Here is a 15732-nt window from a genome sequence, read left to right as displayed (position 1 = left end):
TTGCATTTGTCCTCTAGCCGTCCCTGCATAGCCATTTTGCGCTTCCTATCGATCTCATTTTTGAGACGTTTATATTCGTTTTTGCCTTCTTCATTTACTGCATTTTTGAATTTTCTCCTTTCATCAATTAAATTCAATATCTTTTCTGTTACCCAAGGATTTCTATTAGCCCTCGCCTTTTTGCCTATGTGATCCTCTGCTGCCTTGACTATTTCATCTCTCAAAGCTACCCATTCTTCTTCTATTGTATTTCTTTGCCCTGTTCTTGTCAATCGTCCCTAATGCTCTGCCTGAAACTCTCTAAAACCTCTGGTTCTTTCAGTTTATCCAGGTCCCATCTCCTTAAATTCCCACCTTTTCGCAGTTTCTTCAGTTTTAATCTACAGTTCATAACCAGTAGATTTTGGTCAGAGTCCACATCTGCCCCTGGAAATGTCTCACAATTTAAAACCCGGTTCCTAAATTTCTGTCTTACCATTATATAATCTATCTGAAACCTTCCAGTATCTCCAGGCTTTTTCCATGTATAAAACCTTCTTTTATGATTCTTGAACCAAGTGTTGGCTATGATTAAGTTACGCTCTGTGCAAAATTCTAGCAGGCGGCTTCCTCTTTCGTTCCTTACTCCCATTCCATATTCACCTACTACGTTTCCTTCTCGTCCTTTTCCTACTATCGTGTTCCAGTCCCCCATGACTATTACATTTTCGTCTCCCTACACTATCTGAATAATTTCTTTTATATCATCATACATTTCATCATCTGCGAAGCTAGTTGGCATATAAACTTGTACTATTGTGGGCTACTAATACTTGTTGGGCTTTGTGTCTTATCTTGGCTACAATAATGCATTCACTATGCTGTTCGTAGTAACTTACCTGCACACCTACTTTTGATTCATTATTAAACCTACTCCTGCATTACCCATATTTGATTTTGTATTTATAACCCTGTATTCACCTGACCTGATGTCTTGCTCCTCCTGCCACCGAACTTCACTAATCCATTTCCCTTTTTAAATTTCCAACCTACTCGCCTGATTAAGGGATCTGACATTCCACACTCAGATACGTAGAATGCCAGTTTTCTTTCTCCTGATATTGACATCCTCCTGAGTAGTCCCTGCCCGGAGATCAGAATGGGGGACTATTTTGCCTCTGGACTATTTTGCCTCTGGACTATTTTGCCTCTGGACTATTTTGCCTCTGGACTATTTTGCCTCTGGACTATTTTGCCTCTGGACTATTTTGCCCAAGAGGACGCCATCATCTTTTAACCATACAGTAAATCTACATGCCCTCAGTCAATCATCCAGACTGTTGCCCCTGCAACCAATGAAAAGGCTGTTGCCCCTCTTCAGTAACCACATGTTTGTCTGGGCTCTCAACAGATACCCCTCCGTTGTGGTTGCACCTACGGTACTGCTACGGTCCATCGTTCATGGGGAGAATAAAGAATATTATGCTTACACTTCCCAATAGGAATTCACAAGCATAAAGAACAATATGCTTATAATTTCCTATTGGGAAGTGTAATGTTTTTAATTGTTGCAGTAATCTGATCTCCACTGGATAAGTGAAAAATATGATGATTTATTGTGCTGTCTGTCAGACAAAAGAAAGGGATTATTAATTTGTGGTGATTTTAAAGTAAAATTCGGGAAGGAATCTAACAGCAAACATTATTTAGAAATTCTTTGAGCCATTTACAGTTTGGTATTAGTCATAAATTTTGCTACCAGCGTTGCTCAAGATAGCAGTACTCTTACAAATAATATGTTAGATGCATGCGTATCCAGTGGTAAACAGATAGTTAGAACACGATGGTAAGTCAGTCAGATTATGTAACTTCGCTTCATGTACTGTATGGAAACAGAAAACCGTGAGGCAAAACTACTGAAGATTTTAAGAAAAGCTTGAAACAAGTTGACTGAGTGGGTTGAAGTTGACTGAGTGGGTTGAAGTTGACTGAGTGGGTTGAAGTTGACTGAGTGGGTTGAAGTTTACAATGAACCTAATGCCAACCCTTAATTAAAGTATTTCTTAAGGACTTTGTATCCATTCTTGAAAGTATTTTTCCCAAAAAGACAATTAAATGTAATACTGGTAAGTCATTAAAGAAACTTTGGATCGCTACTGGTATTAGAGTCTCTTCAAAATGAAGAAAGGATTTGTACAAAATAGACAAGCTGCTAATGACCCAGATATACTTTCTTATTATAAACAGTACTCTAACATATGAAGAAAAGTTGTATAAAGATTCAGGGGTGTGCACATCTTGTCTGGAATTGACAGATGATATAATAAAACCAATATGGAATATTGTTAAAAGAGAGACTTGAAATGAAGCCATAGAAGATGACATTATTTCCGTTAAAGAGACTGGGAGCACTGTAAAAGAAAGTTCATGTGCAACAGCTATTTTTTATGATTGCTGATAGCTTTTAAAAATGGGCAAGAAAATTGGTGCAAATAATTCAGATGAGAAAACAAAACTGTACATTGAAAAAGAAATACAGATGACATTTAGTGAATTAAAACCTAAACCCACATCCTCATCTGAAATAAGACAGATCATCAGGACTCTAAAAAGTAAGTCAGTATGGGGTGGATGATATCTCCAACAAGACACTAAAAAGTTGTGGCTGTGTAATACGTAACATTGGAGTCAGTTTCGTAATTCATCATCAACTGCTCGCTTGATGAAAGATCCATACCTAAAGATTGGAATGCTGCATAGGTAACACCAATATTCAAGAAAGGCAATAGGAGTAATTCCTAAATTACAGGCCCATATCATTATCGTTGATATGCAGCCGGATTTTGGAACATACATTGTGTTGGAACATTATGAAGTATCTGGAAGACAACGATGTTGACAAACAGTCAGCATGGCTTTAGAAAACATGATTTTTGCGAAACACAACTAGCTCTTTACTCACATGAAGTGTTGAGTGCTATTGACAAGGTATTTGAAATTGATTCCATATTTTTAGATTTGCAGAAGGCTTTTGACACTGTAGTTCACAAGTGGCTTGTAATCAAATTACTTACTTACAGACTATTGTCTCATGTATGTGACTGAATTCAGAGAGGCCACAGATTGTGGTAATTGATGGAAAGTCATAGAGTAGAACAGAAGTGATTTCTGGCATATGTGAAGGTAGTGTTACAGGCCCTCTGCTGTTTTAATCTATGTAAGTGATAAAGAGACAATCTGGGCAGTCACCTTAGGTTGTTTGCAAATGATGCTGTTGTTTATTGTGTGGTAAAGTCATCAGAAGATCAAAACAAGTTGCAAAATGAGTTAGAAAAGATATCTGTTCGGTGCAAAAATTGGCAATTGACCCTAAATAATGAAAAAGTATCCACATGAGTGTAAAAAGGAATCCATTAAACTTTGGTTATTTGATAAATCAGTCAAATTTAAAGGCTGTAAATTCAATGAAGTACCTAGGAATTAACATTTACAAACAAATTAAATTGGAAAGAACACACAGAAAAAGTTGTAGGGAAGGCAAACCAAAGATTGCGATTTATTGGAGAACATGTAGAAGATTCAACAGGTCTACTAAAGAGACTGCCTGCATGATGCTTGTTCATTCTGTTTTAGGATATTGTCACCTAGTGTGGCATCCTTACCAGGTAGGATCAATGGAGTACATTGAGAAATAGGGGGGAGAGTGTCACGGACATGATACAAGATTTGGGGTGGGAATCATTAAAACAAAGGCGTTTCTCTGGTGGGATCTTCTCACAACATTTCAATCACCAGATTCTCCTCCAAAGGCAGAAATATTTTGTTGATGCCAACCTACATAGGGAAAAATTATCATAATAAAATAAGGGAAATCAGAGCTCGCTTGGAAAGGTACAGGTGTTGGTTTTTTCCGCATGGTGTTAGAGTGTGGAATAATAGTTGATGAGCCCTGTGCTAGGCACTTAAATGTGATTGCAGTGTGTCCATATAGGCATAGATGTAGATCATTAACTGTAGGTGTTTTCTCAGAGGAACAGTCCTTAGAGGGACTGAAATACGCCATATTCACTGTAAAAAGGATACCTCCACAGAGGTCAATAACTGCTGCCCAGTGTTTCTCCTTACATCATTTTCTAAAATTTTGAACTTAATATAACAGGAATAATAATAAACAGGGTAGAAAATTGTAAGACTTCAGGTGTGCATGTTGATGAAAACCTAAACTGGAGAAACCTTACATTTGATCAGCTATAATGTTTAGGTTTGTCTACTTTTGCCATAAAAATAACTGCCAACTTTGGGGATATAGAAGTTAGTAAATTAACATATTTTCATCCATTGATGTTTATAGGATAATATCTCGGATAAATCCTCACTTAGGCAAAAACTATTCATTGCACAAAAGAAAGTAATTATAATTGTGTGTGAAGTTTACGCATGTACATTTTGCAAGTATCTCTTTAAACACCTGGACCTATTAACCACAGCCTCACATGATATTTATTCACTTACAGAATTTATCAACAATCCATCTTAAGTTGAAAAGTAACAGAGATATTTGCAAGTACAGCACGAGAAGGAAAAATATGTACATTCACCTTTAATGAATCTAAGTTTGGTACAGAAAGGGATGAAACATTCAGTTACAAAACTCTTTGATGATCTACCCATGGAAATAAAATATCTTACACGTAGTAGAAGTATTTCCAAATGTAGATAAAAAGATGTTTCTCCCCGACAATTCCTATTCCAGAGAGGAATTCTTGAGTAGAGATAGTCATTAAGAGAAACCTGTAAATATGCCAACGTGTAGCCATATAAATATTACTTTTATTTTTTAGGCAGGCACAGTTGAGACACTAATTGTGCCTGTCTGCAACATAATGTGTCTTCTTTAAGGTAAGCAGCAATCTGTCTTTTTCCTACATTGTCGATTTTCCTGCCTGGAGTTTGGATTGTTTTATTTTTATTTATTTTTTATTTTGTTGTGTATAATTGGTCAGTGTTTTTCTGTTGACAAATTTTACATCATAACATTTACTTTGAATTTGATCTATATAACAAGTAACTAGCTAACTGCCTATAACAGTTCCTCAGAAACAAGTACCACACAGAAGCAACAAATGCAACCCTGAAAAATAAATAACTTGGTTTCATCTGCACTTACAACAGGAACACTGTGAATATAATTCACAAAAACGAAACAGGCCCCCTGAATTAATGAAGCTAAATTGACTATTTCATACGTCACTATACTGTTAGCAGCGCAACAAGATGTGTAATAGGTACAGAGGTCTAAATGTACGGTAATGGGGTAATTGGTTATATTTATGTTGACGAAATGCCTAATCTCAGGAAGAAGATACGAGAATTTATAGAAATGAAGAAAAAATACAACTGTTGTAAATTACAGAATTTTCAGAAAAATTTGAATGGGACCAGGGGGGACTTTAATGATTTGGAATGATTTTATGTTGCTCACAAACTTTACAGCAGACTGGTGAAATTTATGTAGTGGAACAGTAGTTTAGACATGGGCTTCATGTTTTGGAATGAGTGTGGTAACACTGCAGTGAAGCCACTGTACTCACATTGTAGAGGAGAAGGACTTCAATCCCAATTTTGCTGTCCAGATTTAGATTTGTGTGGTTTCTCTGCAGTCATGAAGTTATACATCAGAATGTTACTTTGAAAAGGATGGAGCTGATTTATTGCCCCATCCTTATCCTACCCCTTTTATTTTCTGTCTCTATTGGCCTCATCATTGATGTGACTTTAAACATTAATCTTCCTCCTTTCCCTGTATTTACAAGGGATGCTGTTAAAAGACAGGCCTGTCCAACCATACTTCAAGTTTTTCTGTTGTAAGAGTCTTGATTGTTTAGCTTCCTTCGCAAGCCCTAGTTGATGGAGCAAGTACTCTATATCCAATGACCTCAGTAAATTGTACATTTAACTTGAACAAAAGGAACTATTGAACACACTACTAATTACTCGAAATTTATCTACACGTATTTATAGTGGTAAAGTATCATTCCTTTCCTTTGATATAAATGGAAACACGAGCATGTTAGATCTCTCTTCTCTTTAATGAATGCATTGATAAATGTGTAAATAATTAAGCAGCCCATTTATTTGAAGTGCTTTTCATATAGAGTATGAGGGTTGAATGAAAAGTAATGCCTCCACCTTCATTAATTGGGTTTGGATGGGAATATTTTAATAAATCCAATGCAGAAATAATCCTTAGAATGTTATCTTTAATTAACAATATTCACTTTTCCACATAATCACCAACCAATCAGATACATTTCTGCCAACAATGAAAAAGTTTTCTGAAGCCATCATGGAAGAAGTTGACACTCTGCTTCTGCAACCACAGTCTCGCAGTTCTCCCAACGTCTTCATCAGAAGCATAAAGATGTGCCCGCAGATTGTCTTTCATTATCAGGAATAGATGGAAGTCAGGTAGTGATAAATCTGGACTGTATAGAGGATGCCGTATGGTGATGAGATTCAGTCCTTGAAGTTTTGCTGTGGTGGCATGTGAAGTGTGTGGTTTGGCATTGTCACGCTGCAGGAAAACATTTCCCTTTTCCTTTCGGACCCTTGTCAGCCATCGTTTTAGAGTTTGCAGTGTTGTGATGTAACTCTCTGAATTTATTGTTGTTCCATGATCAAGGAAATCAACATGGATAACACCATCTACGTCCCAGAACACTGGCCATGATGCTTCCAGCTGAGGGTTGTGTCGCATCTTGAATTTCTTTTTCTGGGGCGATTCTGTGTGTTGAATGGTGTAACCATGCTTCGTGTCCTGTCACAGTTGAGTGGAGAAAGGTGTCACCTTCATTCTCGTAACATGAGAGGAGTTCCTGGCAAATTTCAGGTCTGCATTTTCATTTCAGGAGTCAGCATCCAGAGTACTTATTGTGTACAGATGTTCCGATAGCCAAGCAAACCAATAATGTGACCCACACATTCTTGTGAAATGCCGATTTTGCTTGCAGTTTCTCTCCGAGTGATATGACGATTGTCCTAAATCAGTCTGTCAACATTTTGCTTGTGAAACTCAGTGATAGCTGTTGCAGGATGTTCAACTTTTTGTTTGTCACACAGGTCAGATGTTCCCGCCCCAACATCTTTAAACTTACTCGCCCAACGATGCACAGTCACTATAAACTGCTTTTATTCTCTGATGAATCTCCTTTGGGGTGACACCTTCTGCTGTCAAGAATTCAATGTTGCTTAAATCACATTGACCGACCGTCTGTGCAGGGTTCCTTACTTTATGCTGTAACAACACAACTAGAGCTGTAGAGAAGAGGCTATGGAACAAGCCAATACCTGTCGCATACCAATGCTGCCAACTGTTGAAGAGTTATGAAGGTGGAGGCATTACTTTTCAGGCAACCCTCATATATCATTTAAAGATGGTGATACATATTGATAGTGACAGGGTTTTGGCATTGTGTTACGATTTCAAGTAAGAGGGATAGCTGTGAGTCTGCAAACAATGTCTTGGCAATCATGGTAATCCATTTGGTTGGGGTTGTTCATTATGCATAAAAGACACTTTCACTTTAAGCATACTATGCGGAAGTACCAGAGAAACGAAATTAAATTGGTCACCCTCAACACTGAATGGGGAAAGCAGTTTTATTACAGTATTTAATGTATACTAACAAAGAGATAGAGGGGCTGGCCAGTACTTAGCTCAGTACAGCCGATAGATACACATAAAACAGAACTGAAAATTTACGTTCCTAGCTTTCGGAACAAATGTTCCTTCATCGGGGAGGAGAGAGGGGAAAGAAAGGGAATAAGGGAAAGGTATGCATCCTCTTTGGTCTGAAGCTGGCACAGTACGTACAGTAGAATATCTTTGGCTTCCCTCTGACAACCATGCATCCATCCTTGCTACCCTCCATATTTTCCTTTCCCTGTTGCTTCATAACCTGGGTTGTGAGTAACTGAATCTCCTTTCCCTTATTCCCTTTCTTTCCCCTCTCTCCTCCCCGATGAAGGAACATGTGTTCCGAAAGCTAGGAACGTAAATTTTCGGTTCTGTTTTATGTGTATCTATTGGCTGTACTGAGCTGAGGTAAGTACTGGCCAGCCCCTCTATCTCTTTGTTAGTATTTGTTTCACATCTTTATATGAGATTTTCCATTAAGTATTTAATCTATGTAAGATTCCATCATTGCTGTTGTTGGCACTCATACATTGATCTTATATAACTTGTTTAATACATGTTTTCTGTTTTTATCACTTTAAGTGTCTTGTATTTCATTAAATATCCTTCAGTTCTTTGATACAACACATACAAATTTTGAATAAACCTCAATATCTTTTTTCCTTGCTGTCATTATATCAGCCTGATTTACATTATTAAAAAGTTTTTCCACTTCTTAGTACACATTAATTATAATAAATTATTGATTCAATCTATATTATTACAAGAACACAGGAACTGGGAAACACGTTAAAGTGAATGTTCCTACATTTTTATGACCTTGTTGCCAGTTGACTGAAGCATTAATTTCTATTCAGGAACTTGGAGGTGCCAGTAGCAGGCAGCTACTCCTCTACTTGTTCCAGTTGTCCCAGCTCCGTCACAGTCAGCTCAGACAGGTGAATGTCAATATATTTGTCCGTGAATTTTGGATGATTATTTTGTCTAGGCTCCTAAGCTAATCAGACCTGCTTAAATTTTGGAAAATTTATGTATGTGCATCAGCTGTCATTTGTCATCTTTATATGAAATGTGTTTTGAGCTCAAGTAAATAATAAATTTTGATTCTCATTTGTCAAAATAGATAATATTGTGGAAAAAAGCTATAATTGGTGAAGAATAACCTAGAAAATTAGCTGATAGTGACTTTAAAGAAGAATAAAATTAAAAGCTTTTAGTCCTGCCCTTCTTCAGGGGGTCAGTCATCTGGTTTTATGCTGTGCCTTTCTGTCCCTTGTTTCTTTAGTTTCCCACTATGTCTTCCATTTTGCTGCCATAGAAAACGTGTTATATTATGTATCTAACTATTACTCATGTTTGTCAGTCAGAAGATATCAATTTTATATACCATAGTTTTGTTCAAAATCCTCCCACTTATTCCGTAGCTTACCTTATTGATGTAAATGCATTTTAAATTTTCTTAAATATCAATTACTGTGCAGTTACTGTCTTTAGTTCATTTTAGTGATACAAGCAGGATATGGAAGGACTGTGCATGTTGTTAACATTTACGTAATCCAAAACCCACAATATCTGAAGAAACAGTATTTGGAGACTTGAATGATGTCTCTACATTCCAAATTGAAATCTGGTTCTTGGAATTGTGTAAAGAAGTATGAAAAGTATTGTCAACATTTTCCTCAATGTGCATGGCAGATTTAGATTTTCCATACTTTCCCTAGATTTCTTAAGACAAAAGCTAGGATGATTGCTTTGAAAATGGCATGGCCAATTTCCTTTCCCCATCTATTCCAGTCTGAGTATTTGCTCACTCTCAAATGATGTCATTACATATGAGGTACTCCGTTAATATTCCAGTTCAGGCTTTAAGTGAAATTTTATGAAAAATGCATTTTGGAAGTAGATTGCAATTTTCCAAAATATTACCACTGCCATAATCTCTCCTTACCTCACCTGTAAAAGTGTCTACATGTAACTGCTCAAATTTCGTGCCTCCAAAGACTATTGCTCCCAGCTATTACAAAGCTCGCTTCAGCTGTGCTTCATTAGTCCTGTAGTAAATGGCTGTAAACTCTACAGTTTATCGGAGAGCATAATTTAAAATTTTCCTAAAATGAGACCTGTTTCTGGTGCCTGCTGGAATTTGTTCCATGTCGTCTGGATGATTAAAAGTCTCATGTCAAGTCATGTTGTCAATCAGTTTGTTAATATTCAACAGTAACAATTTGGATACATCCACAATAAAACACAAAGCAACTTGTTTATCTGTTAATTACTTATAGTCACTGATTTTCGTTTAGTCCTTCAGTATATCCAAATTCAGTCTTTCCTGAAACACCATGTCTCAGGCCAGGCGTTTAAGACCCACCAAGGGAAACTTTTCAGCTTCTTCTTCTCTTTACCTGTGAAAGAAAATCTGCCCACAGACTTGTTGTAGTGTAGCACATTTCTTTGATGGGAGTGGCCTAATGTGTTTTTAACATCTGGCTTCTCCTCGATTACTTCAAATTCAGCTTACTTTTAATACCAGCCCAAGCACTGCAACCTGCAACAGCCTTGTACATATTACATAATTTGTAAATTTTTCTTTGGCTTTATCATGGCATTAATAGTACTGCATTGCTCAAAATTTCTGTAGACAAATCTTGCTGCACTTCATATGTCTTCCAGGCCCGAATCCAGATAAGACGGTTATGAGTCCCATACAGAACAGCAGTATTCAAGATGAGCTCTTACCAAGGACCAGTATGCCTTTTGCTTCCCCTTCCTTGAACAAACCTTCAAGATTCTCATCACTTTGAAGCTGACCCTGTTTGCCTTGGAAACTGTGCCTATCACATGAACACACCAGCATAATTTGCTATCAAATATCACTCGTAGATACTTAAAATTAGTTGACATAGAGAATGAATATTCCCGTACCTTTAGCTCAACTGTTATTTTGCAATTTCTGGAACAGAAACTGACAAACTAAATCTTGATTCCATTGGCACTTATTCTGTTTATTTACCTGCATCTCTGTTGTTGCAAGGCCATTGAGTCTCTCAATCCTGTAATTGGCTAATTCTGTGATATACTACCAGATCATCTACAAAGATTCTGATATTAGAGTGATTTGTGTGTCCATGTCATCATCAGCAATCACAACAAACGTCCATGTGGCATCTCCAAAAAATTCCTCCTCTTTCTCTGAGATATCTTTCCGCACTCTTACCCTCTGGATTCTGCCCTGCAGAAACACCTTTATCTAAGCCATACTCTGCTTCCATCCCAGCAGTTTGTAATTAATGTAATGAGACCCCATTATGGAGTTCATCAAATGCATTGATGGGTCTAAAATCGTGCAGTTTAGAAGCCCCCCCCCCCCCCCCCACACACACACACACACACACACAACCCTCATGTAATGTGTTGCATCATTTATGTCAAGAAATCCTATTCCCTGTGGCAAACCAGGTTACTTATTCCATATGAATATATTTTTTTGTATTGAGTGATGGGTGACAGAGAAATAAAAAGATTTAAAAAATGGGGTAATATTAAATTTATGTGGTTACTTAGACCCATAACTTTTGGGAAATATCAATCCACACTAGTAAAAAAATTGAATATTTGATTCCACTTTGAAGTCCTGCTTTCATTACAGCTGTAATGTCACATACGGCAACAGTAAGCCCACATAGTCATCCTAATATTATATTTATTGGCTGTTGTCAGCAAATTGAGACTCACCGATGCACTCCCAATTTATCTTCACTTCATGTCATCCTCTTCTTTCACAGCTCCAAGCAAAGAATATTGCCTTTCCCACACATAAAATTCTAAACCTTGACTGGTTCACTGTTAGTGAAAGTAATATCATAGCTGTGTCCTTTACCATTTTTACATATTATAGAAGTGAAATAATTATTCTATATTCACCGCTATAAGCTGCTTACTTTTTTCCTCAGCTGTAGTATGAGCAGTGATACATCATCGTTCAACTCAGAGTGCCAAGATGATGAAGAAATTGCTTTAGCTATGCAGGCTGCGGAAATTGCAAATCGTAATGAAGCAAGGGCAAAATTTAGGTATGTAACATTATTGCATGTTGATTATAACATAACAATTGTTACTACATTTTTACACCCCTGGAGTCTGTTCTAATGAATGTTAGTGTCTTTGTTCATTCGTATCACGGTTATGAATAGAACATAACACATTCTATAAACCTGTGGCAGTATAATGCTGTCATGCAGAAAGCCTTTGTGAGCTTCATATAATGTTAGTGTAATTACATTTCCAAAAATAAAGAACTTAGTTGATGTATAGTTTTACGCTTGCTATATTTCAGCCAGAGTTCTGATTACAGGACCTTGATTCCAGTGACTTTTGGTTGGTTATGTTTATTTGGAAGGTGTAAAAATTAAATGTTTTGAAGTTTTCTCCTTTGGACTCTTTTTATTTTCATCTAATATAATGTTGCACTCCAGATCAGCTAGTAAGTAAAGAAGCAATTTCTATTAACGTTTATAGGTCAAGTGAAGATTTGGTACATCGCCTCTTTGTTTGCATTGCTGGTGTAGCAGATCAGCTGCAGACGAACTTTGCTGGAGACTTGAGGAACATTCTTAAGTGTGTCTTCCTAATGAGTGCCTCTCAGACTACTGATAGCAGTGAAAGCTCAGACCAAGATTTACAGGAACAAGAATGCCCTTCTCCAGATGAAAATGGTGAGCATCATCTGTTGAAAAGAATACCTGTTGTGTGATGTTTTAGCTGGTAAAGTTTTCCTTGGAGAATTGATTTACATTTGTTAAGTTGTAAAGCATCTGTTCAGCCATAATCGTTGCTGGTAGTCTTATGAATATAAACAGAGATAGGCCTGTAGGTAGTGGGGAGCAGGCATGGTAATTACAACGATACATAATAGCTCCCTCCCTCCCTTTTTCTCCTCCCTCTCAGGTCCAGTACTACTTCCCTAAACATCCACCTGACATCAACCCAATTACCTGTGTCATTATCAGTTTGACTGACTGACAGTTATGTTTTTTTTAAGGCCAGTAGGGGGATTCTGTGTGAAACTATTTAGGGCCACCTAGGAGACTAGCCTCTCTCCAGCCAATCTCGTGAATGACTTGTTCAGTTCAGATGTGTTGATGAACCCTTCATATCCTTACTTTTAACACATCCTCCCAAATTCATTTTACTTCATGTTCCTCTTTCCAATAAGCTACTTGACCTTTACCTTTCTTATTGTGCAATAAGTTCTGCCTTCATTAAACCTGTGAACAGTACTCAACACCAGCCCTTTAATGTGTGCTACCATTGTAAAACCAAGAAGTTATCAGTGGGAAGCAGTCACTATTCAGATGTGTAGGCTTCTGTAAGTTTTGCAACCCATTCTGTTGTAGGAAATGTAACTGTTGAAATAAATTTTGTTAATACCTAATGAAGTTTTTTTTCTCTCTTCTCCCTGTCTTATAATGATAAATTTATTATAAAATAAGGCCATTTCCAGAAAATGAATAACTTTAAAATAAACAAAGTGTTGAGACTCACTGAGTTCTGGCTATATTTGTTTTAGTTGTTGCAGCATTTTTGTTGTTTCAGTGACTTACAATTTACTTCAATCGCACACAGAATATATCAGCAGCTTAGTCAAGGCCCTTTCTTGTTTCTAGCTATCACAGCCTTAGTGTAATGTGGCCAGGTGCTAGCTTTTATGAAGAATATAGTATTATTTTACACAATTGTTCTTTTTGAGCCATTAATTTTACATTCTCACCAACTCATACAGTGTTTAATAAAGGCATATCATGTCCTATTCAACTGGCCTATGTGTAATACTAGTGTGCTTTGCATAAATAGCGGTTTGCTGAAAGCTTCATGAATCATACCTCCACACCTAATCACAAAAGTCACATGTTCCTGTGATGCTTTCTAAACTTTTTTTAATCGGCCACCAAATACCACTCATCTCATCAGACAATATCACCAAGCACATAAACAGCTTTGTGTTTCTCTTCGGGAGAGTCTTCATTTCCATTTTTGCATTGATTTATGTTTATCATTTTTATTTAATCAATGGGGATATTGCAAAATGATAGTATAATCAAAGAAAGATAAATACCTGTATTCCTGCCTGTTTCTAACAGCAAATGCCTATTACATGTTAAAGTAACTAGATTGGTAATGAATTTGTCCTGTAATATAATGCTTTCAATGTTGTGACATTCTTAGTTTTAAGATTTTTTTCCAACACATCACAATATTATGAAAGACATTTCATCATGGCCATTGTCATTTTGAACAAAATAATTTTGAATACTAGGCTGTGTCATTGTGAAACACTGAAGCGACTAAATTACCTGTGTTTCGACTGACTTGTCACGGTCCTCTTCAGAGCGGTTAACTGCTGGGTACTGGTGAATGGCTTCCGCTAGATACTATCTGTTTGTTTATCAGTCCTAGCAATCACCAATGAGAGTTGCCTACCAATCATTTACTAGAGTGGCACAGGCAATAGCCTGCTGTATGCTATTTCACACTAGTCACCTACTGGAGTTTTATTTCAGTTGGCCACCTGAGTAGCACAGTCCTCCACCTCCATAGCAACAGCTGTGCAAATTGTCTAATGACATACTAGATACGTGATGTTGGTAGCTACCAGATAACCGAAATAGACATTATGTAGGGAAAGACATTCACCAGTATGCAGCAGTTAACCAATCTGAAGAAGACCACAGCAAGTTGGTCAGAAAGTCAGTAATTTAATTGCTTTAGTGTTTTACAATGGTGCAGCCTAAATTGTTTTATTCAAAATTTCATCATCTGTTCAGTAGCTAAGTATTAAAATGCTAATTTGTCCAAAACAGGCTGGATTTGCAAGTTCAGGAATATCCCAAACATTCTCATGTATGGTGAAAATTCATATACTGGTTCGCTTTGATCACTGTCTTGATAGCAGTAATGTTAGCATGAATTTTCTACAGTGGAATGGAATAGATGTTCAGATGGATATCTCTGGGATGTGAGAAAAATATGTGTTTTACCTGGAGTCTAACCCAAGCACTTGTTGTAAGTGGCCAGTGTAGCTGCTCATAAATCTCTGTGTATGCATAAATTTTTCTAATTTTACCATTGTTGTCTTTGTGAGATGGATGTTTGGCAGGAGGTAACATATTGGGGTGACTTTTCCTGGAATGTTGGTTTTCGGTATGTTGCCTGTAAATGTCCATAATTCACAATATCTCTCTCTCAGCATCTGCCACTAATACTGGATAAGTTTCTCCTTCACTCCTCCTTTTGTCTTCTTGGGAAAGGGCTTCAGACTAACAAAAAATACTAAGGGTTTGGTAAGCTGCTGTTATCATTGAATAACATTTCAATAGGTTCATTCCACTGAATATAGTTTTGTCATCTTGCTTTCACCTGTTGACCAATGATAATGTAATCAAATGCTGATGTACTGTTTCAACTGTTTGCACACACTATACTATTTTTATTTTTGTGGTTCAACAGGCAGTCTTTGCACCAAATGTTGACCCTCAGCAGGTCTACCTGCAGCTGGCTAGAATCATCTGCATATTACCTTGTGTAACTCTTAGTGTTATCCACCTGCTCATTTATTATATGTCATAAACTGTAATAGGTACATGAAACTCTGTTGGAGTACACCCAAATTTACTTAAAAGATCTGGTGAATTCTTCCAGATTATTAATCTGTCGTGTTCAAATTCTTGTCCTTTAAAACTAAATATTATCTCGTTATTGTAACATCATGATAATTCATGAGGGATTCCCTAAAAATATTGAGAAACAGACAATGGGCAAAATTATGACACATTATTTATTATATCCACAGGTTGCATTTTGGACAATAAATGTCCAATAATTCTGGTATCAGTTACTGCCCGTGTTAAATTACTTTCAAACATATTCCTCTTCTCATCAGTGGAGTGCTGTGTATGAGTCCTTTCGGGTCCAATGTCAGGCATGTCCGACACATTTCCATATTGTACTATAAAGAACAGTCGGGGAGAATGCAGTGAGGGGAAAAATTGGATTGTAAAGGG

The 15732-nt window shown here is 37.0% G+C and overlaps 1 protein-coding gene across 2 annotated transcripts in view; it reads left to right on the top strand.

The window, feature by feature from the left end:
- LOC126253675 (lateral signaling target protein 2 homolog) overlaps positions 1-15732 on the top strand; it is a 306841-nt gene that overhangs the window by 258798 nt on the left and 32311 nt on the right. For both annotated transcript variants that reach the window (XM_049955195.1, XM_049955197.1), the window contains 3 exons: positions 8533-8613; positions 11626-11745; positions 12191-12387. In XM_049955195.1, the coding sequence (XP_049811152.1) occupies positions 8533-8613; positions 11626-11745; positions 12191-12387 (398 nt within the window). The remainder of the gene's footprint in view (positions 1-8532; positions 8614-11625; positions 11746-12190; positions 12388-15732) is intronic.

The sequence above is a fragment of the Schistocerca nitens genome, chromosome 4 (assembly GCF_023898315.1).
Source record: "Schistocerca nitens isolate TAMUIC-IGC-003100 chromosome 4, iqSchNite1.1, whole genome shotgun sequence".
NCBI lineage: Eukaryota > Metazoa > Arthropoda > Insecta > Orthoptera > Acrididae > Schistocerca > Schistocerca nitens.
Note: the sequence above shows the minus strand (reverse complement) of the source record. Positions and strands in the feature narration are given on the sequence as shown.